This window comes from Fopius arisanus, unplaced genomic scaffold (genome assembly GCF_000806365.1).
Source record: "Fopius arisanus strain USDA-PBARC FA_bdor unplaced genomic scaffold, ASM80636v1 scaffold00042, whole genome shotgun sequence".
Taxonomy (NCBI): domain Eukaryota; kingdom Metazoa; phylum Arthropoda; class Insecta; order Hymenoptera; family Braconidae; genus Fopius; species Fopius arisanus.
This window is the reverse complement of record NW_011887781.1, coordinates 374577-402541: the sequence shown is the minus strand read 5'-3', so window position 1 is coordinate 402541 and position 27965 is coordinate 374577. Positions and strand designations below refer to the sequence as shown.

Below are 27965 nucleotides of genomic sequence, written 5' to 3'. Positions count from 1 at the left end.
GAAAAAGAAATGCTCTATTTTTTTTTTTTTCAAAAAAATTGTGATAGAAAATGAATTGTCGCTTTTTCGTCGGGCATTTTTGATTGAAATTTTCCCTGGGTATCCTGGGGACAAAAATATTCATAGAATATTACGCAATATCCCTCGCGCCTATTTCTTATGATCGCGACTCAATCCGGAGTGGAGGATTCTCCCTTTCCGCCTCATTTTACGTTTCCCCGTCGTCTAATGGGGTTCAGTATCTACTTGAATATTCCAACTTGATATTTACCCCATAAAGTCACACACCTATAACCGCGGAATCGACGAAACCATTTGGAAGGGCTCGAGAATTTCCATGTACATTCGACAATTGCCACTACCCTAATGCAAGTTCTCTCTCAACTGTAGCCAAGACGATATCAATTCAACATCTGTTTTTACTCTTAAAATTATTTAATCTGGGAGTTTTTGGAATTTTGGCTGCGAAATAAATATTTTTATGCGTTTGTATCTATTAATTATTTATTTATTTGATGTTTACATAACGCATGGTTAAATTGAATTGTACTGACTGAGGATGTGTTGATATGTCATGAGTTGAATTGAAGCGAGAGGAACATTTCCACTTTTCGACAAACAATTTTTCCCTCAACTGCACATCACTTGCTGGAGTCTCACGTAATTATCATTGAATTTTCCGCTCCGTGCGCTAATTGACTCACGATTTTTTCTCGCTTCTGCACTCAAAGTTTTTCAGTGTGCGACTTGAAAGTTGGAGCACTGGTGTTTCATCAACTAATTTTCCCGCTCAATGTATCACTGCTTGTTTTTAATTTGGCCGTATTTCTCCAGCTGAATTACGAACCAACTCTCGGCAATTCATCCACGTCCACCGCATTTTCAAAAGTTTTCGTGAAAGAGGGCGATGTGAGGGGAAAAGGAGTGAGGAGGAGTGAGTGTCGTGTATGTCACATGATACAGAGAGGGTGAAAAAACCCTATCAGGGTGAAACAATATCCCCGAGTGTCGTGAGGAAGCCTCCACGATTTTTCTACCCCAAGATCAGAATCATACCGCAGTGAAAAAAAATCATTATCTCGATTTATCAATTGAAAAATCATGGATTTCTCAGATTCACTAGTTGAAATCGTAAAAAAAAAATGAGGTACTGCATCATTGAAAAAAAGAAATAAATATTTTATAGAAATTCGAATGAATTATGAGGAGAATAGGAATAAAAAAATGGTTAGGCTTATGATCAAATAAAGTACCAACTTGTCACGTAATTTTTTCCATCCCCTACGATTGATTCGAAATATTATGTACATTGGCTTTTTTCAGTAAAAGTGGAACTCTTGATATTCAAGGGAATTTGCGTGCCTTTGAGATAGACGAAACAAGGGAAATTCAGAGAAACCACTCCCAGGAGATTCAGAATGAATTTTTTCCTCAAATGTAGCCTATTCACATAAAAATCCTTCAAATACTCCGCAAAACTGCGGATAAAAAGCTTCAGTCTATCGGTGAAATCGTAAAAGTGTACCTCCAACATTTTCGTTTTCTCAGATTCCACCGGGAGTTCATTTCCAACGAGACCAGAAATGCCTCGGAAGCGTTTGAATTTTCATCGCGAAAAAAGGTCGATACTGGTAGTACATTTTATCGATATTTCCGGTGTTCATTGCCGTCCGATAAAACAGAGACACATATGAAGCGTTTTTTTCAAACTCACTCTAACGATTGGTCCAATTTCAATATTTTCCCACGATATTTTTTTCCTGCTTTGTACTCCATCTCCAGTGAGCACTTTGTCGGAACAGCACTCATCAATCTTTTTCGGGTAGAACATCATCTGAAAAAATTCCGAAATAGTCCATCGATTTTCACGAGTGTCAATCGAACCGTTTTTCACGAAATTTCCAGTACGCTTCCTCAAAATTTGTATTTCATCCTTCTATTTTCCCCTGGAAAAATTCGGAATGCTAGAGAACAATGAAATATCTCAACAATGAAAAAAAAAATGTTTAACTGAAATAGAATAAATTGAATTAATAACATCCCAAAGGATTACAGTTTGTTAGTGTAATTCTACAGTCGAATTCTGTCGAACCCATTCATGAGCAAAAAGTTGAACAAATAAAGGGAGAAGTAACGATTTAGCAGAGTGATTTCCCGCGAATTCACTTCCTCCGATGAAGTGTATTTTATTCCATCATCGAAAATTCCCTGATAACGGAAATGGTGCAATTTAAGGTCTATCAGAGGGTCCGGACCCGGTGCAGATCATAATCAGCATCAGTTGATTTTTTTTTTTGTTGAAACAAAAAAAGGGTTGATCGGTTGGCGTGAAAGCCCGGCACTCAGTGATTCTATTGTTAAAATTCCCCTCCCGCATAAAACCGTGAGGACAATTGGCAAATGGTGAAAAAAAAAGTCCATAATTCGGCCGTAAATAATATTAACGAGACACTGAAGAGAGTTGGTAGTAGTTTTTGTTGTTCTTTTCAGTTTTATTTCTCCGATTCCTTCGTTTCTCTCTTTGGTTTGAAAAACGTTTCTGGTGGACTGTCGACCGAGTACTCACCATATTCATGCGGCTATTGGAAAATTCCGGAAAGAAGTCCGGGAAAATTCCTATAACGATCCACAGGACTCATCTCCTCCGCGGCAGTTTATCCTTCCATTCGTGCCCTTTTCTTTTGTCCGAGTCGCTGCTTCGGAGATGATATTATCTCGTCTTTTATTTCGGATGTTCTATTTTCAACTTTTCCCCATCCACACCAGATGTTGGATAAGAAATACAAGAGATTATCGATGTTAAGTGTTTTAAAAAAGGCGCTCTACAAATTTCACTCATTATTTATCAATTGAATCAATTATTCATTAATTAAATTCCAGAGAGCTCAATTTATATTTCGCGACGTTTTCCGCTGGAGGAAAAAATTATCTACTAATGGGTGAATGGAAAAATGGAAAATTCGAGAACAACAATGAGTGAAAATTACTAGCTAGACTTTTCATTTGAAGAACAAGTGTTTGAAAAAAAAATCGGATATAAAAAGGCTTTAAATTATCCACTGGGTCGAGGCCCGCAAAGTTTCATTTCTCCCCCGAATGTTATGAATAGTCAATGAAGAAAATCAAGAGGGTGGAGTTTTCATTAGCCTTCTTTCTCTCATTTTATCCAGTGTGGGCGTTCATCTCGTAATTCACAAAAAAAAAATGTTTTTAGGAAAAGAAATAACGACTGAATGGAGTTAAAAGTCTTTAATCCTTTGCTCAAGCAAAATTTCAATCTATTTGGTCTCATCCCATGGCCCATTTTTTCCCCGGGGGATTGGGATACGTTTCAATTGATAAAAGAAGTGGTTCGGGAATTCGAGGGAAACATGAGAAAAAAAAGTGTGATAAGAGGCTAGTGTGCAAAAAATAGGAGGAACGAAAAGGAAAAAAAAGAGGAAAAATCTGGGGAACAAGAAGCCGCTAATTCGACGTTTCTCACTGCTCCAGTGGAACGACCATTTTTTATGTTTTATTTCTTTTCACTTGATACTGCTGACTCGGCTCAATGTTTCACAAGTTGAATGCAATATCGTGAAAAAAAAAGGACTAGACTAAAATCGAAATCTTCTAAACCCAAACCATTAATTTAATATTCCCGTGTAAAAAAAATTTAATCGGAATATTTTTTCCAAATTTTCAAAAATTTAAATAGGAAATTTTTTTCTTATAATTTCGATGGCGTATTTTTTGAGAATATTGAAAAATTGAAAAAGTAAGAAAACCGCAGTATTACGAAAAAAAATTATATTTCAAAAACGAAAAATTTCTCGAAAATTATAAAAAAAATTTTCTGAAAAGATGTCTAGAAATTTTTTTGAAAATTTTGAAAAAATATTCGGATTACAATTTTTTTTTTACCCAGGTTCCCTCTGAATAATAGTTTAAAAACTTTTGGTATGAAAGCAAAATTATCCATGAGACTTTACGAGTTTAAAAATTGACGAGGGAATATTTTCCCGCGTGAACTGAATCATCTCCGTCAAGAGGATTTTTTTTCTCTCAGTGTAATGAAGCATGAAGGGACACATTTTTTTTTTATAGAAAGCGATGGAGAAAAACTGTCGGACATCCAACACTTTATGAAACGAGGGACCACGTGGAATAATTCATGAGGTTCACTTCAGCTGGTCAGTTCAGGGGTGAATTTCTCGATCAGAGTCACGTACTGTATCGATGGTGTATGTCGACGATTTTTATTACTCCTTTACGATGAAAAATAATAAAACGACGAAAGTAAATATCATCAACGAAATTTATGTATCAACTCACAAGCTCAAAACTTTCGGGACAATAAAAGATAATCGGGAATAAAAATTATTCCAGTCATTGATCACACGGAGATGAATATTTCCTTTTAATTCATTGAATGATAAATATTTCTCTTTATCCGCTCACTCTGAACAATAATTTATTTATCATTCCGTTCAAAGTACTCGAAGTAATCGGGTCCCTGTCACAGATATTAATCCGCTGTACAGTAAAATCGTTAAATTTATTTGGGAATGGCTTTTGTCGAAGAGATAATTTAGGATTCGAAAGCTCGGTACACATTCAATTGTTCGTTAATAATCTATCCGGAATAATCGGATTACACTCGACGATTAATGTGAATATATTCTAATAACTGTATGCCGTATAGACAAGTAGATTATCTCGCGATTTAACGGTAGGGGAATGACGCGTTACATGCGGATTATCAAGTACTTCAACGATGACAAAAAAAAATTGCTTTGGCAAATTCCAAATCGAAATTTCAGTCGTTTTTTGGGGTGAGATGAGGTACTTTACGTCATACAGAATATTATTTTGTACGGAAGAAGAAGAAATGCGGAATTAAGCTATCAGAGAGGGTTAGCACTGATCAAAACGTACGTGAAACACTTTTTTAGGTCGACGACTTAACTGTGAGGCTTCCCAGGCTTCCCTAGCGTCTATCACCATCTGCGTGTTAAACGAGGAGTTGAGCTTCCTTGGCACCGATGTCTCTTTTATGAATTCAAATGACGATTTTCCCATCGTCTTCATATTTCCATTTGCCCCATTGAAAAATTTTAACGCTTCAAATCAACTCAATCAATTCCGTAATTATTCAAAATTACCTCAAGCAACTTTTCACGATAAAAATTATGTCACATTATATCATAATTAATTCATTAGTGATGTGTAAATCAATATGCATCGTTAATAAAAAAAGGGGGAATGAATTGGATTAAGTCAATCGCACCATTAATGAATTTCAATCGTTATTGGACATGAAAGACCTGTCCCTCACGGTTATTATTGATTTTCTCATTAGACAGTGCATTATTAACTCCTGAATTGTCGGATATTTTATAAATTTTATGTGCATATTACCATAATTTCACGGTGAAACGACTTTTCAGCAATGACCGACGGATTGATGTGTTCAGTTATGGGAAAATTCAGTTTGAATTTCTGGCCGGTGAACTTTTTGGATTCACGAGCGAAAAAAAAAATGATGATTATTTGTTTTTGGAGGAGAGCTCCTATCAGAAAATGGGAAGTGACGGAGCTGAAGTGAAATTTCCCTTATGCAACCGAAGCGACTTCATGTAACTGAAGTCTGATTAGATTTCTAGCGTAATTGACTCAGCGGGTCATCAGTTTTTCACTTAACAGATCTGAATTAGGGCGACGGGTGAGGCAATTGGTTTCCTCTATGATTACTCTCAGATATTTCACTAAAAATTTTGATAAAACTCTGCAGCTGGTGAAAACTTCCACTGGCTAGTCCACTTTACGAGATCAAATTGAAAATTGCATTCGTGGGATAATTCAACAATTAAACCAGAGTTGAACCGTTGAAAAAACGTCAATTCTACCAATTATTTTATTTAATAATTTTTTTCAGGTTCTAAAAAATTTCTCTCGTCATTTTTGCTTTCATTTATTTTTATTTCGTACAAATTGCTGTTTAATGTGTAATTCATGTCTCAACAAAAATATTTCTGGGCATTTTCCGACGGAGAAAATGGAATTGAAAATTGTTTGTGCGTATTTCCATCGTAATGATACGGAATTTTGGATGAATCCGAGAAAAACCGATCAAAAATATTCCTCGACAATAAAATCATTCCAAAGTATTCTTCCCGCGGTAGAAATTTCCATAAAAGACCCAGTTCGCCGATTTATCATGCAGAATAGATCGTCAACAGAAAGAAATGTCCCATAAATTGATAAACGACATTGCGACGAATTTTCAGAAGCATTATCCGTAGTTGAAAAAAAAAGCTAAATGGGTCACTGTATTTCGCGGAATATTCGCATACGTAAATGTCATCTCTTATCCCTTCACCACGGAGAAATAGAATGTCCACGGTGGAAAATAATGGTAAAAGCAGTAGAAGGGTAAAGGAGTGAAAGAGAAAAGGGCAGTATATGCATCTCACGTAGTCGTTTTGACCCCCGAATGGTCTGTGTGCTTTAGAAGACGTGGAATGGCTAGATGGTTGGAGAAATGAAGAGCAAGGAGTCACGTTCATCCTTCCTGGTTTTCCATGCTTGCTGGAGATGCATACCAGTCCAACTGGTCAACTTATTATTCCAAATCTCAGGGAAAAGCTGGACGGAGAAGATCCGGACATTTCCGGACGATTACGATTCCAACAGGAGTCGTCTGTCGATCCCTCACACCCCAATAATTATTCGTCACGTAAAATTGAAAAAGATAATCAATTATTTAATTTATTCTGGTTTGCATTGGCTGTTTTGAAAATTAGGAGAATCTCAAAATTTGACATGCAAGAAAACTTTTATTATGTAACCGTCAGATGCCCTATTAATCGTGACACGAGCTGTCAAAATGTCTGTCAAAGAACTCACGGGAATAATCGACAACAAGTGAAATGGAAGACGTATCCTCAGATCTGCCTCTCAGTAAGTACCTGCCAATCCACCCCCAACCCCATCCTTCATCCCCAGAGCCACGTATACCAGATTTTGAATAAGATGAATGCGAATATTTTCAAAAAATCCCTGCATGCGATATTCGAATCACGACTGGTTTCCTGGAGCCTTCACTCACGTCTCGATTTCATTCCCACCACTCAGCTATTTATATTCCATTGACACTCCGAAATAACTCTTCGTACCTTTGTCCAAAAAAAAATCCTGGATGAAAAGTAAAAAAAAAAAATGAAAATATATAGAAAGAAAAACCGGATGGATCCGAGAGGTCGTCGCACTTCTGGTGAGTAAAAATCGAATGCTAGGAGTTTAGGGTAGTGAATCCTTGTGGGATGAAAAAGAATATAGACGATAGACTTCGGGTGACTCCTCACCGTAAAGATGTGCACGTCCTGAGTATCAGTCATGATCTGGGGCTTGAATAATGTATGGGAGTGGTGGATCTTTTTTCCCAGTGGCTTCTGGGCGGGAGCTCCTATACCCGAGGCATAAAATTCCAGAGTGCGACATCTGACGCGTTCCAGGCGTCGACCTGGGACCATCACTTATTTAACTTTTCTCAGACCTCCGATACACTATGTTGATCTTACCCTGCCTGCAACTTCACGTCGAGGGATCAATCGCCATCAATTTTTTTTTATTATCATATAATACAGGAATTGTCTTCTTTGTTCTCGGACAGTCGAGCGATTTATCCCACATCCACATCCAGAGATTTCACTTATTTAGGTCAAATCCCAAATTTTAATAATGAATAAAAAAAAGAGAAATTTCGGTACAGGTAAAATAACCCTGTGTTATTTTTCCAGGTGCTTCGCATGTAATTGATAATTAATGTTTGATATTTGATTGTTGTGGTGCAATTGTATTTCTAGGCCATTTTCAAGTCTATAAGCGAGGCTCTGAGATAAATTTAGTTATCTTCCTGAGATTCAGAGATATTGCTCGAAAACTCGATTGGGGAACAAGTGACTCACCCTTTACCTCTTCGCTACTGAATTATCCTGTGAAATGTCCTTATCTGTGATCAATACTCGAGTGAGATTACGACCTGAAAAAGCGCTGGGGGCTTCAGTGCTTTATATTTGAGTGCGGAAACGATCCGTCGTAAAAATAATGATTTAAAGCGCAGTGGAAAGAGCTTTTTTTAGCTTTCGCGATCCTTTACACGTGCCTCTAGAGGTGCCATAAATGTGAGGTAAGAACACTATGAGAAAATAATTGAACTATTCTTTTTTACATTTCGTAAATTTTCTTTTCCTTCAGAAATTCATTCCCTCGGCGCTCTTGCAATGCACTAGAAATTTCCCACAAAAACATTTCGCTACTTGAACTTCAAAGTTTTGGGGGGTAAAAAATGAGTTAAAAAATTGAGATGAATGAATTTTTGAAACCCCTGGAATGTGACTTGATTAATTTTATTAATTGATGAGCCTTTTTGTCCTGAATGTAATTGAATGTCGAAAATTCCGGGCGGCATGATTGTTTAACGTCATCATGACAAGGGCTCAACCGCCAATTATCTCCTGATATTCCCACCACCTGCAGCTACAGCAACAAGAGCAATATCTGTTTTCACAGTGGGAATATTTGGAGAAATTAACGGAACACTGAGGGAAGTACTTCTCCAGTAAATGAAGTGGGCACGAAATTGTCGGAGGCCTCCACTCTGGCTGCACATCGTTGAGAATACAAAGGCATACAAATACCTATTAGAAAATCCACTCCTGAAAATATCGAATGAGAATTTCCAAAAATTCCCGCAAATTCCCGCTGGTGAATCCTTCAAAATTAATTACATTCGATTTATATATGTATATATTTTTACTCCCATCGTCAATCATTAACTCTATTATTGGAATTGATTAATCCAATGATTTTCAGATTTTATTTATCAGAATCACCTCATGATTTCGTCGAAATTTGAACAACATAAAACACTTCACACTGACGAACGATCATCGATAAGATTAACACAACAAATCATATCATTGATAATAAATTGTCATTGATTTCCGGACGAAAAATAATCTAAGATTTTTTCAGAAAATTGATAAGGTGCGATTTTCTCGTGATAACTTGGCTAATAAATTGACAGGTTGCACTATCAACCGAGCATTTAATTATCAATCATTGGTGGAGCCTAAAAAAAATTGTTTTCATAATGAACTGGATAATATTCTCCTCTATACTATTCTTTATTGCAACGGTGGAATCAAGATGGCTGCTTGACAGGTACACCGTTGAAAAATTACTCTCGAAATTGCAAGTAAAAAAAAATTCAAATTAAATGGAGTTCAACCTCACATAATTGAAAATTCAAATGAGTTCGTAATTGAAATTTGAATAAATTTTTGATAGTGCAAAACGACAGTGCGAATTTATGTCAAATTGTATCAATCACGTAATTTTTATTTCAGAATCTGCGATTACACATTAACAGATTCTCACGGCCTGATAACATCTCCAAATTACCCTCACAGCTACCCATCATCAGTGGTATGTACCTACAAGATAATTCAGCCCCGAGAAAAAGTGGTTTCCCTGAGTCTGTCACACATAGATCTCGGCTGGAACGATACAGACAGCTGCAGCGGACGTTTAGAAATCTACGACGGCGATGATGATCTTGCCCGAAGGCTAGATGTCCTCTGCGGTACAGACTATTTCATTCCATCACGCGTCATAAACTCCACAACAAATGCTCTATTCCTCAAGCTAGAGAGTTACTCATCAATTGGAGAGAATGTTGGCTTCCAGGCACTCTACAAAACAACAGATCTCAAATGTGGTGGACTCTTCACAGAGCGGAATGGAACGGTTCGACACCCGACCTACGGCACAACGTACAGGAATAACGAGAATTGCGATTGGGTGATTCAGGCACCACCGAGGCACACCATTCAGCTGAGATTCACATCATTTTACACCGAAAGTACCCACGATTGGGTCAAGATCAGCGAACTCCACGAGGGTAGAATCATAGATCTCATCACAATCAGCGGTTCTTCAATACCAGCTGCTGCGTCACCGGTTATCACGAAAGGTCGAATTCTCTATATTCATTTCAGAAGCGATAGCAGCAACGTTTACACTGGTTTCCGCGCCAATTACACTTTTATCGATCCTCTAGAGCTTAATTAACATTTTAATTAATGATGCAATAACGTACAAAATTAATGCAAAAGGTACCTCTTATAAAAATTATCCGAAAAATATTTAATACTACATTTTTTTAATGAGTATTACCTGATTACTGAATGAGGAGTAGACAGACTGAATAAAAGCTTCAACTGTCCGACTGTTTTCGATGGCTGTTGGCCCGAGGTTTAACGAGTTGTCCCGGTGTAAACCAGTGCCACAGGGTCACAGGTAATGTACAATAGGAAACAGGTGTGCATTTCCGGCGGGGTGATCAAGCTGAATGACATCGATCAACACAAATGTATATAGATCTTGGGGTCTACCCTTGGATTTGCATGAAACGGTCATGCTTTCAAGCAGCTGCAGTGCGGACCCTCCGGGTTAATGGAACGTAAGAGCTTTCCTGATGTAGACCCAAACCTATCTCTCTCTTCACCTCTGCCTTTTATCTCTCTCTTCTTGTTCTCTCACCCCCTCTCTGATCGTAATGGAAGTGACTACCATGTCTAGTGAACCAGAGAGAGGCGTCTTCCAGCTACGAATAGTCAGCCTGATCGCTGTTCCGAGACACTGATTTTGTCGTTTTTTATTCTCTCCGTATTCACTTTATTTTTTAAAAAGCCGTATTGTTGAAAATTGAAGGGATATTCCGAGAACTCGACACTGTGAAAATCGAAGAGAATTCATTTTTTAATATTCGCACAACTCGGTCACCAACTTGTCAGTATTTTTTTTTTGATTACTTATCGGTATATCGATCTGGTTTTTAGTCATCCATTAATCGATCACCCATCGAACCTCACCAATCGAATAATTAGCCCCGAGTCCACGGACATCAGTACATTTCAAAGTGATGCTCCACTTGGTCCTTGACAAACGGCATCCGCAGTTGAATGCGACGCCTAAACCGTATCCAATGGCCTCACAGTCCCAGAAGGTTTGATCCTCAATCGGCTCGTTACTGCCTCTCCAATTTCCAACCCCCAGATAACGACTGACTACACCTCAACCACCGAGAAATACCGATGACGAATCTTAAATTCAACGAGACCTATCCCTCATACTCACAATCTCAAACTCGATCTCATCCCATTGATGAACAACAACACCATCACAAACATGAAAGCTCCAGTGGAAAACTAACTCTCCGGAGTCACAAAAATGTGCAGCAATTTGATACGTGTCCCTCCACGAGACGGAAAGCCCAATAAATAAGAAACCATCTTGAAAACTCGATAAAAGAGAAAGAACAAAAGACCGTGAGTCTCGGATATTGGGATAGCTGTGCAGCTGAACAGCTTATGGCGCCTGAGAAAAATGGTCCGGGTACCGAGGGACCGAGGAGTCAATCGAAGAGGCATTTTATTCTCACCATCTCCCTCACTTCTCCTATTACCAGTGTGTACCAATGTGAGAATGAAAAAAAAAAAAAAAACCACAAGATCACTCGTCTGGACCGTGAAAGGAGGATTTCCCCATTGTACGCAAGTGCACAATACCTTCCATATTGAACGAAAACTCTTAGGATAATCATTCCCCCGTGAAGTAGGAAGATCACGAAACTGATTCCGTCTTAAAATCCCCAGTGGTCGATGAAAGTGTCGGGATTTATCGTCTATCCCTTGATCTTTTCTTTCTTATTTCACTTGCGGTACAGGCAAACCTCAACCCCCAGTTGTTTTTCCAACCCCCTGTACTCGATATAATCCGTTGATCATGCGCTATTTTAACGTGCAAATCCTTCTCTTTCTCCAACGTCGGAGATGATGATGGGTATAGGTCGTGTCGGTGGGCACTACTGAGATCAAAGGACTTTCTAATAGCTCCGTCAATCCAGAGAAGTGACAGGGGTTGTAAAAAAATGACGTGTGCATCAACCCTTTGTGTCCTCCAATGGTATTCTGTTTTTCATATCAAGGCAAAAGAACAACTCCGTGGTTTCACCGTTTTAAATTCACCCCGGAGGATTTTCAGGACGAGTTCCCAACAAAAGACTCATACGATAAACCTTTTTAATTATTTTGTTTGAAGTTCTTGCAGAAATAATTCTTAACTTCTGTGAAATAACGTAATTCGCATCCCGACAACATCCACCAGTCATAGAAAATTAAAACCGGTCTTAGTGTCACTACTGGAAGCTTTAAGTAATTGAATGGAATTACGAAATTCCGGGATGTTGTAGTGTATACAAACCAAGCTGAGGCAGACTATTCCGGAGGATTGGCAGGAAACGCGATTAGGTACCTTCGAGTTGTGAATGTTAACGAGATGCTTGATGAACACCTCAATTTGTCTCCATGGTGATGTTCAATTGGTGCCGGGGCCCTCCATTCACTTGAGTGGTTCACATACTTACTGCTTCACATACTAGCTGGTGTCAAGAATGTACCTGAACGAGGGTTCAGGAGCAGTGGCTGTTTTAGAGATGATTCACTGATGTCCTGATGCGTTATGCAGAAGATAAACTGCATGGATCGTCGGTTAATCCGGAGAAGCAGATTTTACGGGAATAATGGACATTTTTGGAGACAATATATCTTCAGGTAATTTTTATTCAACTTGTCGCGGTTAAATTTTTTAAGGAAAATTGTCGAGACTGCGGCTGACCATTTGTTGAATTTACAGCTTCCCATCCCGAGCCCAAAACCCTAACTCAAACGCGTTCGATAACCGCGTTAACTAATCGCGACACAAAACTCCATGTACCCTTGGTAAAGTGCCAGTGCACCAGCAACTGAGAAAGCCCCCAGTCCGATTGTTTATGTGCAGCGATGGAGAGTAAATGCGCTGGTCCCAGAAAAACCAGGAGCAACTTTAAAGAATGCCCCTGGAATAAAGAAAAATGAAGGAGAAAGAGTTGAAGAACTGAATGCGGAGAAGAGTAAAGACGTGCCCGAGAGAAGAGCTCCAGATGCAACAAAAATAAAAATGAAAATAAAACCGCGCGGTTGGGTTTTCTGGCAAAAGCTAAATGGCCGGAATCGAAGCTGTCCGAAGAAAGACACATTGACCGCCGAGAATGGCTTTTCTCTTAATAACTGTACTGATTCTCCCCCCAGAAGTAATCGATTGCTTTTCAACCGGTGCACGAGTTAAAAAATTCTAATCCTCTGTTGCATTAATATCACCGTAATTTCCCGTCATCGAGGGGCTGATGTGACTACTAAGGGACTAAAAATCGTGAGATTTATGAGCCAACGGTACACCCATCGAGAAAATTGCTATCCGCAAGGAACATTTGCTTTGAAGATTTATTTTATAGTCGAGTATTCTCCTGTGAATTTTGAAAATCATTGAATAAATAATTTGTCTTTTCCATGAAGAGCAAAAAGAGAGAACAACAAAATGGTTTTTAAAATGGATAAAAGGATTTTTTGTGGATTTGGTAAATCCTTTTTTATGAGAGTCGCTCGGTTTTTTTTTTCGGGGGATTGGATATCGGTAGTTGGGACCAAACAATGATTATACCGGTTCATGGGTAACAAATAGCCTGACGTAGACGGAACAACAGAAGTTACTGGAAATACCCAAGCCATTGACAATTCCCGGTGCTAACCGACGAAGTCGAGCAGTTTCACCACTATAGGGGTTTGTGTAACCTAATGTTTAGTGGGCTCCTAGTTAGTTCATTATTGTTCCCACGGGAAAACCACTCGGAGCCGAAAGCACAGGACCACCATCAGCCAATTTTCCTCCCCGTCGCCAGGAGAGTCTATGGATCGATGCATTTAATGAACACGAACTTGATACACTGCCAAATTACCCCGAGTACCCTGATTTTTAATGAAAATCTACCACTATTCATCATCTTGAGGAGATCTAGGGAAAATGGCCCCTCCAATTGGATAGATCCCGAGGTGAAAATTCATTTTACCGCTGCGCATTTACGATAAAATGAAAATGACTTCACGGAGTTGTCACACTGTTGGAGAAATAAAATAATTATAAAATCCATAAAAATTGAGTGATTTAGTGAAGGGTGAAATTAATGGGGGAAAAGTTGTTCGAAGTGCAGTTGACATTGGAATTTGGAGGATCTGCCGCATGAATAGTGTAGATCCCGCGGCATCCGTTTGTCATCTCGATCTGGAAACAATCCAATGGCCTTTCTCCAGGCGTCGCAGCCACTTCCTCAGAATTCCCCTGTTACCAGGGAGTTGATCTCCAAGCGATATTATCGATTGTGGTATACGAGAAAGTACGAAAACTGAATTGATGCTGGATGAATCAACGCCGCTCTATGACATTTGTTACCGAATCGAGTGAAAATAAGTTAGTGATTTTTACAACAAATGCTTAACAACTCGAGCATTGTACGGCATATCTGCAGTGATAAAGTTTACGAGCCATCTACAATCTGTCGGAATCGTAAAATACAGCCGCGATCGTGTGCGATAAACACGATTTCACGGTCGTTTGAGACAATTTATATTTATTGCTTAATACCAAAAAAATTTCCCATCCCATGGGTGTCTTGAGAAAAAATAAAATTCAGTGATTCTTCGGGGCGGGGAAAATCCTTTACCCGTTGAGTAATTGAGCTTTCTGGAGTTCTTGCCATCAACGTAATTATTGTTGATGACAGACACTGATGTATCGCTCCTAGGTACAAACTGTGTTTATCCACGTCCGTGGGTTCTTGTTCTGCTGACAATGTACGTACGTTGAGACCAGCTTTTTATGGGAGACAAGATCGTTAGGGTGGAAAAATTGTCTGCTTTCATCCTTTGCTTTTCTACGAGCCGTTGCGCATCGTTACCCATCTCAGTATTTTCCTTCTAGTGGTAGTCACAAGATTATGTGAAAAACAGTCTCAGTTTTCACTGGTTCCGGCAAATTTTCACCCTCATGATCTCACCTGAGAAATTTATTTTCCTACTACTGTCAACCACTTGCCGTGAGTGCAGTCTTCTCCTCTCCTATTATATCGACCGATTTAACATGTTTTTTTAAATTATTTTTCAAATACAAATCGAGAGGATGAATAATTTCTCAAGATTTTACGATGCATGCACTTCAGAACAAGTTACCGGTAAATTCCGTTTGTTAGACTGGCAACTCGAGGCAAAGGTATACGTCTGATCACGTATGATCCGCAACTACTGAGTTCGTACTCGGATCATGACACACGTCTAGAACTCGAGAGCAAATGAACCATCGGATCATGAGAGACGAATCCTATGACTTAATAACGAGAATATAATATCTGAGGTATGCAAATCAACAATTCAACGGAGAGGAAATTTCTCAAGTTAATTTCTCATTATGCATAAGGTGTGAATTTTAAAGTGTCTCGTGATTATCACAATTAATTTCGAAATTCAAAGACGAATTTAGTGCCTTATAAATATTTATGAATTAATTGTCGATTAATTATTAGTTGATCATTCGAAGTGAAATTATATTCAGTAGATATTTTTAATGGTATGATTAAAAAGTATTATGATGGAAAAAAAAGTGAAGATATTACAAAGGAACTTTCTGGATTCATTAAATTTTTTTTTTATTCTCCCATTACTACTTTGACATGTGGAAAATTTTTTTCTAACTCGGTGCTAGGCACGGGCGAATCTTTTCATCTTCATGAGAAGTCGATACAAAAGCCGATTGAAGCCTCTGGGGATGCGGAGAAAGATTATAGAAAATGAAGAATTGAAAAATTGGTTCCAAGGGAGTTTGTTCACCCGTATGGATTAACCCCGAGGCAATTACCAGTCGTATCGATATGTTTTCCATGTTAAGTCGTCCACATATGAAGCAGAGAAATTTAATCGGCTGTATTGAATTAAAAATGATAAATATTATGATTTTCATGTTTTACCTACATTTGAATTTTATTCAATTCATATTTCCAGATAATGCAATTTTTTAAAAATATGTTATTATATAAAAATAATTCCGTGATTATTATTTATCAATATTTCTTAATTAACGGAGAATTCAAAGTCACGTAATTAAATTTATAAATCACAGATGTCAACCGCTATTTTCTCAAATTATCCAAATAGCGAATTGATAAGAGAAGGGAGCGAAGGGGTGGAAGGGGACGATAATTTTCCCGCAATTCCAAAGTCGTTCGTCAATATCTCCGATAAGAGGTGTATGCTTGTAATATATTATTTACAACAGCTACTCTCACTCGAGGGACAGATGAAACAATTTTATGAGCCGTTGAGGGTTGCGGCGAGGTACGGAAGACATGAAAACCCCGGGTAAGAAAAGGGATGAACATGAAAGAGTGGTTGGGATAAGGTGAACAAGAACTATAAATTTTAAATTATGGAGCCACCTGTATGCGATGGTTACCAGCACCGAGGGCATAATATTTCTCCACCGTCGATGGAATGAGAGAAGCCCGTAGTTTTCCTTTGAGAATAAAAAAAAAAAAAGATGGAGTATTAAAATACGAGTTGGCGATTCTCTGCTGGCTCAATGTATAATCTTTGCATGTGTTTGTGATTTTTATTTTTCAAATGGCGAGATTCGGCGATTGTTTTACGCTCCTTGAATTTATAACGACTTTTCGAGGTTTATCGAACCTTATCGATAGCCCGAGGGCAAAAGAGAGCTTGTAATCGCCGGATTTCCAGCGTTATCCTTTTATACGACGTCTGATCGCGGGTAAATAAGATGCTGGTCCTTGTTATCGGATCGATAAGAATCCTTTAGGAACACAAACAACAGCTATAAATTTTATTGAATAGCGGTTTATCTCTCGTGAGGTTAGTTCGCCCGATTATCTGGTCTTTAAGTACTATCCAATTTTCCTCTTTCCAACATTTATTTCAGCAAGCGCTAATATTTCATGTGCTTTTTCTCAATCAATATCAATTTAATCAATTTCAATATCAATTTAATGTGACTGTTAGGATTTTCACGCCATGTCATGGAAAATTCAAGACAATTCCTACGAGAGTGGCACTTAATCGGATTATTGCATAAGTCTTATGCGCTTTATGGAAAATTCTGGGAACATATGCCAGAAAAAATCACTGAATATTTGGATGTTTGATGGAAAAACTCTATGAAATTTGGGGGTTTTAAATGGGAGAATAATAAATAATCCTTCAGGATAATCCTTCTAACAAGTCGTGTAGTTTCAGAATTAATTTGATGGAATTCTTCTCGATTTTTGAAAGTTAACGAGAAATTTCGTGGAAACTTCTGACGTGCGAGATGAAATAACGAACTTGTTAATGACGATCGTAAGTAGTTCGGGGGTAACAATTTTTAATGAGAAATCTTTGAAACTTCTGCTTGAGGATTATGTGATTCGGCGGACTATAGTGGGGGTCGGAGATTATCCGTAAATGAGAGGAATTTCTCAGTGAAGAGTAAATAAAACCGAGAAATTGACTTCACAGCTGACTGGCGGATGAACTCAAAAATCATATAATTAAAATTACCAGGTGTCTCTCGTTTGAATATTTTCATTTGAAGTTATCAGATTTTTTTTTCCAAACTAGATAGAGTTGGAGTAATCTACAAAAAAAAATCCTCCACTTTTGTACAGCGCATGTCGAATTTCGACTGTTTAATAAAATTCGGAAGAGCTGGGTATTTTTATTCGTAATAATTTTGATGACTGATCATCTCGTGTCATGAATGCCCCGACGATTGCCCATTTTACAACCACTTGAAACTGAAGATCATAAAAATGGCCCTCAGACTCGTCTTTACGGCGCAGTCCACTGTCAGCGATCTGATTGTCCCAGAAGAGACATTTCGAGGCTAGATGCGTAAATTTCTTGGACGTGTAGAAGCCAAGTTTCCTTCATGAATATTTATATGAAAGTTGCTACTCAGCTGGAAGCCAAAAAATTCCGACCCAATTTCTCAGACGTTCCAGATCGCTTAGAAAGCAGCTCATGCCGCGATATTTGCGGATAAAGATAACATCGGCGTCACTAAAGTTGGAAAATTTATGCCAGTTTAGATTCGGGAGAGAATATTCAGAGCATTCTAATCGAGAGCGAATTTAGATCGGTCCATAACCGGATATGAAAGATTTTAGTGCTTCCCCAACAAGAAATAAAGAAAAAATAGCCATTCCATCGCGTATTCCATTTCCCAATTAAAACCGATAAAAATATTTTTTCCAGTCGATTTCCGGATAAGTTAAAAAAAAATTTGAACTTCAATTGAAAAAATTCATCAGAATTTTAATTTCTTTCCCAATTATTTAATATTTTTCCCCGCCGCGACGGCAATTCGCGATTCAGTGATTCCGATTTCGCACCAGAGGGATTTTCATTCGAAATAAAATTTTTGAAAAGTGGAATATGAAGTCAGTGAATTGTGACAGGAATTTTATATTTGGGAACAAAAGAAGGGAAATGTTCAACAGTCGATGAATAATAATAAAGCATTTCAATGGAAAGCAGAGAATGCAATTTAATACAGGCTATGGAAATGGATGTTCATTTGGAATCGAGTGACTAAAGATCCATTCGAGAATTAATTGATCCAAGAGCCCAGCCACGTCACATCGAATAAAAAAAGGTGGAGTAAATAAAAAAAATCGTCTGATAATTAATGAAGAATACCAGAAAAAGCTCGACCCAGAGATTTCGCGCTATATCTCATAGACGTTTCGTTCTGAAACATTGCGCCAACTTGTTCATTTAATTATTAATTAATAAAGTATCCGCGGGCCGCGGGCCTTTTGTGTTCTCACTAATAATTATTATTTAATGGACCTCGCAGATGGAAATGGCGCCGGGTTTGACAGGCTGATCTCATCGCCGAAATGATTTTCATTTTCCACACCCCGCCCGACAATATCAGCCTGTTAACCCTGCCCTCTAAAAATTCCTCAAATATAATAAATTTCCATCCCAAAATTGAAGTACTCTAACACGAGTGATTTTTTTCCTGAATTAATTAACTCGGAGGTAGAAACCGATAAAAATCGAATATGGATTGAAATGCATGCGCAGTGAGATAAAAAATAACTTGACCGTAGGTTTTGAAAATGGTAACGTCGACGGAGTAGTCTTCGTTGTAATCGAGTATCTACTTGAACATGAAGGGAGTAATGCTGGTCACTCGGGTTATTATCCAAAGTAATATAGAGTAGTTGGAGTAAGGGTGTACAATCCAACGGTTATTACATCCGACGGGCCGACTAAGTTTGAGAGAGCTTGATCCTGGGCCAGATCTCAGTGTACTCGCCATACAATAGGTAAACCAAGTCTTTTTGGACAATGGACCGTGGAATGGAGGTAGCTTCCCGTTATAAAAGTGCTTTTTGGCCGAGTCACTTTGAGCAAAAGATTTCTCATTCTTCTCCTGTCCCCATTTTTCTTTCATTTTCTTTTTCATTCCAGTCCTTATTAACCCTTAACCAATCAGCTGAGAGCTGGACTAGTGAAAATTTTTTCATCCCCTCGTTCTTATTACTCAAAATTCCCGAGATTCTGTAATTAAAAATTTTTTATTTCAAACATATCAATTTATTTAATTCGTATCCGTATGAGAAAATTTTGGGTGTAATCGTTGGAAATGAAAATAGGGGAATGAGTGCGAGTAAATGAATAAAATTAATTGGTGGAATTGAAGAATTTCGTTGGATTCGCGTATAATTTTCACCGCGACGTCGAAATTGAGGGTCTGAAATGAGAGCTCTGTGGGTTTAATGAAATACGGCGCATTGAATTTCTGAAGAGCACGTCTTACTGCAAATTAACACTTTCGTGGTCAACCCCTAACCCCAGAAAGGGCCGAAGGGCTAGCCCTTGAGGCACGAGAGGGTTGAGGTTCTTTGGGAATTTTTTATATGTACTGAAAGGGATAATCCTTGTCTTCAGTTTTTTTTTTCGGATTCTCGGACTCATTGAAACAGAATTCTAGAAACCATGAGGATTCTTCTCACAAGGTTACTCTCCGTTGCTGGGGTGAAGAAAGATGAAAGATCATTCGGTGAATATATCAAGTCAAAGTCAAACGAATTTTAAATTACTGCTGGCAAATAAATCCTGAAATTTCAAGTAAAAAGACATGAACACATGAATGCTCTAAAATTTTTATTTTGTATGGAATTTTTTTACAGTTTTTGCTTCCGATTGAAATGCGATTTCGGCGGATAATTGGTACCAAGAAATTGCACTTCGGTTGAAAATTTTGGCATCAGAGGCTGGGTTACGAGGATACACCAATTTTGCTTGAATCGCATTTGATGACTCAGCAGCACTGGATCACTCAATTGGTTCTATTGATTTCTGTCCTATAAAATTCGCGCCGAAACTCTCATTCTCCGTAAAATTGAGGCTTTTTGCAATTTCCTTAGTTACTGTGAAAATTGGTTGAATTTTGAACGTTTTAATCGGCATGAATTCGCGATTCGTGGATTCGCGGACTCGAGGACTCGCGGACTCGCGGATTCGCGGATTAAAACGTTTAGCCGAGGGCAACGGGCAAAAATTAATAACAAAAGACAAATTTGCGGATCGGGAAAGCGGAAACCTCAGTTTTCCAATTGTACGGAAGAATTTGTGTTATAATCTTTCGACACATACCTCATGTTCATTGGTATTTACGGTCGACGGAGCGAGAATAAAGCGAATTCCTTCAAACCGATGTGTAGAAAAAAATTTGTATTAAATGAAATCGTGACCACTCGTAAGAATCTGAATTTCAGTATCAACATTAAAAATTGCATTTTTTATTCCCAGGTTTTTCGGTTGACATGGCTCTCAATATAGGAATTCTTTGTCGACTATTTCGATCGTCACGTTTCCGGAACTTCTAGTTAGTGCGTCGAGACGTGAGATTCCTGAAATTATTGAGGATGATGGTGTGCTGATAGCTGGGGCGTTAGTTATTCAACATCCACCTCCATTTATTTTTAATACTCATTCCTAAAAGCACATCTTTAACGCCGCACTCCAGATAATAATGATGTCATTAATCACAGGAGAGATACGCGAGAAAATTCTCCATTTTTTTCCACGTGTGCGCCTTAATAGAACAATCAATGAAAAAAAAAACTCGAATAAATAAAATTTACAAGAGGATATTTTTAATTATCAGTCAATAATTATCCCCGCGAAACAATTACTTCCATTATTTAATTACTTATTACCTCCATACCGCAGCCGATGACCGAAATTATTTCTGATGAATTGGCAAAAAAAAAAAAAAACCGGGAGCGCTGCACAATAACTGCAATTACTCATATCTGATTCCACGCTAGTCAGAAAAATATTCTCATTAGAGAAATGAAAAAAAAAGGCCGAGATATCCAGAATTGTAACAAAGGAATGGACTTAGCTTCTGTTATCCATAAAAATAATCCGATAATCGTTGTTCCACTTTCAAAATCTTGCGTCATTGTATTATTTGGACTTTCGCCTGGGAATAAAATCCATTGATAAGGCCCCGAAGGCCATGCACACATGCTCTAAAACTATTGCATTCCCCTATTGCGTCTGCAATTACATTTGTATCAATTACCGTCATTCGACGCGGGTAAGAAAGCGACGGTGGGCGAGTCCAGGTACTACAGCATAAATGCAATGTGGATCAAGGCCCAATGCCGATACTCAACTCGACGGAATTCCGATATTGCAATCCCCCGACATTTTGCACATTTCAGAATTATTATGATCTGTCGAAAATTCCCTCGATATCTCATTACCCTCCCCAACCATTTTCGGATTGAACATGATTTTGACAGGATATTTGTTTCCGTCAATATGACGATAAATAAAAATAAGTCTTAGTTGGTATAAAGAGCCAATGAACTCCGGCAAACACGGGAGTAAATAAAAATCCTCTCAGTTACGACTTTTACCTAGGAAAGAGCCGGGATTTTCCAACATATGAAACGCTCGAACGGTCCGACCGAACCGACTATTTCTAGTATAAATTCCAAGTACGTCGGTGAATCGTGCCTCAAATACGAGCAATGGCCAGTGCTTACTGACTGCCATAGCTGTGTTGGCAGTGCGCGTCTGCTTATCCAACATTCGGGCACAGGTACTCGCAACCTGACGAATTCAACGTGTGTGGGACGTGTATGCAATGTTTGGATGAGAATGAAAATATATGGCGGAGTGGATAGCGGAATGAGGAGAAAATCCATGTGGGGTGAATATATACTGGAGATAGAAGAGACCTAGGGATGGGGTATCTTCATCACCTGGGGGATATCGATGTGACTTCTTGATTCTCCGAGTCACGCCTTATCGCGCTTCGACAACTCAGCTTCCATGATGCTGATGCAAATTGACGTTCAACCTCCATCGACTTGTGGTGATATGTCGATACCGGCTATAACGTGACTCATGCTCAAATGCTTATTATCATTTTCAAGTGTTCCGTTAACGTACTAATTACCCTAGCTTCAAAATTAACTCAACAATTCCAGTTGTGAAAATCATAAAATTCCCCAAAGCTTTACCAAAACTAAAGCTGACTTTCCCCTGAAAGTTGTAAAGCTCCTCTTCCCCCAGCTCCAGTTCCCCCCTCAATAATCAATTTCTCAATTGCAATTTCGTAAGTCCTGGAGATAATACCCGGGTAATGCCATGGGCACTGAGAGATGGTACTCTTACCTAGAAATCCTCCTACTGAAAAAAAAAAGGGAAGAAAAGAACTGACGATGCGAATTGAGAGATGGAATGGGTCATGTGGGCCTGAGAAATCGATTTACTATCGGTGTCCAGGCTAACCAGCGGGTTGGGAAATCCCTTCAGTGTTCTCTTTTCTCAGTGCCATGATAGGCGGCTTATATTCTCTCGATATCTAACCCTCCACCGATCCCCGAAGACCCGAGTAACCTATAAAGCTCTGAACAATGCGAATTTCTCGTGAAAATGTAAATGTTATGGCATACAGCCAGGCCTTGTTCACGAGTGGATGTAAATGGGTGGCATAAGACACCCCTTCCCATAATCCGCCAACCCCCGAGTCACCATGAGCTGAACTTTGTGTGTGACTTGGAATAACTAAGTTATTGCATTGTACGGATTTTCTTAAGAAGCTTGCAGCGAATTTCTTTGCATAACTAGCGTATCTTACACCATATTGGTGGTAGAAGGTGCTTCACTATTTTCTCGTTCGGAGGATCACCATCGATGAGGTTCACTCAAGTTTTTTCGATATCCGAGAAAATATTAATCAGAAAACTTACTTATCCGGTGGGAATAAATTGTCCTCCCCGATGGGACTTTCACCACTCAGAAACAAAGTTCATCAAGCCGGGGACAACATTCGAGCAAACTTTCCTTTCATATTTCGAGATACATTTATTTGAGCTCTCAAAGTCATGAGTTGAGAGTCTTCAACGGCTTTACTTCACCATTTTCGGAATTTCAATTCGAGACTTCGACAAGTTTTTATCTGAGATTTTCATTTACCCCGCGATTCTAATCACCTGGAATTTCAGAGAAAATTCAACGCGAGTTCAGTCTCGAGATAAATTTTATGTCTCAATTTCCGTGCAATGGGAGGAGTAAAACATCGAATTATCCGACTTGAGCTATTTAAACCGTCATTATTCATAAGCTAGTGCTTTTGAAAGAAAAACTGGGAAAAAAACCGGGGGGCAAATTCGAGTCTCTGTTCACAATATACGATTCCACCCTGGAATTATTTCTCGACCCCAGAATTTAGCTCTTATTATCCCCCCTTTCCTCCCCCCGGCCAAAAAAAAGGCAAAAGTTCCACGACTGTTTGGCCCCGAGGCATAACCTCTTTTCCGTAACCTCCTCGTATTTCCCATTCCGTAAGCAGTCCGGGTATTTCGAGTTTCGTGGCTTCTTTACGCTGTTCTCTTACTTCGGAAATTACGATGAAGTTTCCGAGCGGCATCGGATGCAGCCTCATTGAAATTCGTCCAATTAAATCGACGGAAAGTTCATCCCCCCGCAGCTTCTCGTCTTTGCCGGATGTTCTGCTTCATTCAACCGTGTGAACGTTTAATCAATCTCGCGGTCAATTCTCAATTACCACCAAAAATGTCCGATCATTCACACCCGAATCGGTAAATATTGCCAAAAGCGCAGGTCTGCTCTCTAATTTTTTCAATTATTCAATTTTTTTTTTTCTGCGGTTCATTCTAATAGCAGCAACATCCGTTTATCAGTGCACATTCAATATTCATGATAAAACGTGAAAATGGGCTTCAATCTCGCGAATACGTGAGAGAAGTTTAAAGTGAAATGTTGCTCGGAGGCACAATTCCCGGCCAATTTTTTCCCATTTTAATCTACGGCCTGTATTTCATTTAAACTTTTGAATTGTTACCGTATTTCAGAAGTTGCCTTGAGAAAGTGGCAATGCGAGAGGGAAGATGCATACGGGAGACAAAACAGGGATGGGGATATTATACCGAGAGCTTAAATCGAACGAATTTTCTACTGCTTACGGCACGATGGCTTTGACTTTCCGTCGTAAAGTTTGCCACTTTCAATTCCTATCACGTTCAAACTCAGGTGATTCACCCTAACTCGGAGGTTTTCCAGGCGTTAACAGGTGGCGGGAAAGATATTTCCAAATTCTTGACAATAAAAACCAGAAAAACGAAATGTCACAATAATTATCTTGACAGAATCCAAAATTTAACTAAAAATTTTTCAATTATTTATACGGATGAATAATTGTGGATGCAATAGTAGGAAAAGTCACTTTTCCCAATCAAAAAGTGTAGACCAGTCCCTGAGGGGTCGGGTGCAATTTATTTCAAAGTTGAATTTGTTTATTTATCCATATTTCGTTCCATTTATATTTGCTCTGTTGATTCCAATAAAGCCGTGAAAAGCGAACAACAAATTAAAAATTGAAAAAATCATTTGCCCCCGCCGCAAATTCAGGATTAAAAATTCTGGCCCTTCAGGCTCCACTGACAATTGATTTTCCCGCAGTAGAATATTTCCATCAGCCAATCGCTCATTGTACTCATATTTAATCCATGAATGATAATAAAATCGTCGGAGATAATCATTATTATTATAATAGAATATAAAATCCCGGATTGTGCGGTTTTTCTCTTCGTTTTTATCCCAACTATTTAAAAATCCAATAAAGACTCAAATAACTTGTCACAACTCCTGAAAAACCCGCAACCGATCAAAACACGAAGAACTTCGTAATAAGATAGACATCCGTAATAAGGAAAAAAAAACCTAATTAAAAGTCTCGAATAACTTCCGATTAAGTTTCCCCCGGACGTGAAAATTCATAAATTTTTCGTAAAATAAAAAGAAAGATGGAACTTTCACAGTTTCCCATCAACCCCCACCCGCCGCCATTGGGTTACCTTCGATTCCCAACTTCTTACCATTGCCCATCAAACAATTAATTAACAGTTGTTCCAATTTACTGATGCACTAATTTTAACTCCAATTGTTAATAAAAATTGCGAAACATCAGGATCTGAATTTCATCAGATGTTGATGCCCGCGCGCGTCACTTAATCGAAATTTTTGCACCGGGGGTGGGATAAATTACTGTAATTATTTCGTACTTACCAATTCGTATGACAGGAGGCAGTGACATTGCAGTTGTAACGAGAATAACGATAACGACAAACAGAAGTGCCATTGTGCTTCAAGGATTACGTGACCTCGTTCACTTCACTTCACTCAGTGGGCGGATGGTTATACCTTTATTTACAGCATCTTGTTCCAATCACCCAGGATAGAGCCACCCTCAGTACGAATATTTGAGAATTACTCGTAAAAAAGGGGGAGAAAAAAAACATTCAACCGAGCAGGGGATGTTTGTGTCACCAGACGAGTGCTGGTCGTCGCATTCTCATAGAAATTTGTAACATCGATTTACGGTGATACTCTCCTCTGCCATTTACGTCCCACCGGTCAGTAGATTGCATCCTGAAAAATGAAATGAAAGACCCTTAAGTCGATTCCGGGGTGAAATTTAAAAAATACATAAATAGGTCGGGACCGTTTCGAAAGGGACTTAGTATGAATTTTTAGTTTCGCTTCTTGTCGCGGGGCTCAAAGCACTCTGCTCTATTCAATATTTTAAGACCTGTAAGTCGCTCCTTTGTATACCGAATTTTATGGAAGCTCAAAAGCCGACTTGTTCCAGAATTGAAACAACGGATTGAATGCGCGGAAATAATAGTGCACTTTCAGCTACTTTACACTTCCGCGGATTTCGAGAAAATTTGATTGCGTCAATGACAAGAGGTGGAATTTTTTCACCTCAACGGGCGCATTCTAATTTTTCAAATTCATCTGGTTGTGTAGTAGAAAATATTTTTTCAATAAGTGTTCATTATCAGCTGTATTCATAGCGTTTATTAAAAATTCAATACAATTTGACGATGAATATTCACCCGGAGTCGCTCCCAATCTGAAAAATCTTGAACCAGGAAATTAATTTTTCTCTCCTCGCAAATTCCCTCTCGTCTCCTTTACCGAGTAAATATGCAAAAATTCTTGTGATTGCATTGCCAGAAGCTCAAAGATACGAACAGCATTTACGATATCTCAGCGAGATTGATTTACGTGCAATCGTTATCCAGTAACGCATTTATATTCCTCCCGCAGAGTCGAAGTGTTCCTTCCGTTTCCTGTAGAGAAAAAAAAAAACCCCTCGACTTTGCATAGAACGGATTTTTCATTATACACCTCTCATCGTTATTTACCCCAATGAATATTTTGGATTACAAATGTGCAAACTTCAAGGAAGAGAAAAAAAAATATCAACTTTTATTTCCGATGTCTCTCATCTCTGGAGCTCTCGCCCATTCGAAATGCAAATATGGATTCTATTAGAGCTTTGCTTTACATGTAAATTTTCCTCCTGCTACAGTTTTTTTTTTGTTTTCACCTATTACCTCATCCGCCTTTCTTTTAATCCAGTTTTATTTTTTATTTTCATTTTTTTGCCAATTTAATTTGTACCGCCACCTGACAGGCCGGTTCCCCTGTGGCAACCGCACTGAGCTCCGTGACCAGAAAAAAAAATTGCCACCCCCTCCTGGATGTATCTCGAATTTCCCTTGTAAATCGTTACGACCCAGGGGATGCAATTTCGGTGCGTACATTGTTATTTCCACCGACATGATTTTCTTTTTCCGTTATGCCATGCGCCCACTATCCACATGTCACGATGAAGCAACCATTTTTTTTTGTGTCCACGTCGAGGATAAATTTATGTACGAAAAAATACTCGGTGGAGATTTGTTGGATACTCATGGAAAAATTCACCTTGAATTTGAACTTGACATTTTGTGTTTTTTTCAATTTTCATCGGATTCCATTTTTTTATTACTTTTCTCATTGCATAATTTTTGGACTGTGTTATTTTCATTGTACTGTTGTAATTGTTTACAGGGGTAATAGATATTCGCCGTCAGAATTATTTTACACAGAGAGTATGAAGCAAGAAGACGTCAGTCCTCGGTTTTCATATCCTGAAGAGCAAATCCTCGCCAACTTTTTATCCCCGAAAAATTCGTCAAGCTCGTGTTCCGGTGTCACGTAAATTTTATATTGAACTCTGGGGAAGGACTATAAAATGAAAAAGGGAGCAACACCTGGACGGTCAATGAAATTCAGAAGTCCACGTGAGTTCCTCATCATCTAATTTCATCCCAAACATCAATGCTATCACAACCTAACCTTCCCCTCGCCCTCTCGCCCCTCCCCCCCAATCTCTTAACTTCACAATTAAAAATTCCCAAAACATCTGTACTGAAATTTGAATTCAGATTTTTTTTATTTCCAACCACCGATTTTTGTATGAAAAATTTGAATAATAAATTTACGAAGAATCTCCAAGAAAATCCGGTGAAAGGATCTGCACTAACTTAATTTAAAGAGCACGTAACTTGCCCCGATATTTGTCGGCCGTTGCCTTGCCCCGAGGCTGTC

General features: G+C 38.6%; 2 protein-coding genes across 5 annotated transcripts in view; one reads left to right on the top strand and one right to left on the bottom strand.

Annotated features, from left to right (window-relative positions):
* LOC105266875 (glutamate receptor ionotropic, kainate 1) overlaps positions 1 to 25768 on the bottom strand; it is a 70267-nt gene extending 44499 nt beyond the window's left edge. For all 4 annotated transcript variants that reach the window (XM_011305320.1, XM_011305319.1, XM_011305325.1 and 1 more), the window contains exon 1: positions 25590 to 25768. In XM_011305320.1, the coding sequence (XP_011303622.1) occupies positions 25590 to 25662 (73 nt within the window). In that variant the 5' untranslated portion in view covers positions 25663 to 25768. The remainder of the gene's footprint in view (positions 1 to 25589) is intronic.
* On the top strand, positions 9082 to 10204 carry LOC105266877 (cubilin). Its single transcript, XM_011305326.1, has 2 exons — positions 9082 to 9207; positions 9393 to 10204. The coding sequence occupies exons 1-2, from the start codon at positions 9137 to 9139 to the stop codon at positions 10114 to 10116; spliced, it is 795 nt and encodes a 264-aa protein (XP_011303628.1). The 5' UTR covers positions 9082 to 9136; the 3' UTR covers positions 10117 to 10204.
* Positions 25769 to 27965: the final 2197 nt, after the last annotated feature.

What these genes read in the sequence shown, in the direction of transcription:
- LOC105266877 (XM_011305326.1), top strand. Translation starts at nt 9,137, where the DNA reads ATGAACTGGATAATATTCTCCTCTATACTATTCTTTATTGCAACGGTG. An exon ending in TCAAGATGGCTGCTTGACAG is followed by an intron (nt 9,208 to 9,392) that starts GTACACCGTTGA and finishes TTTTTATTTCAG; the next exon opens with AATCTGCGATTACACATTAA.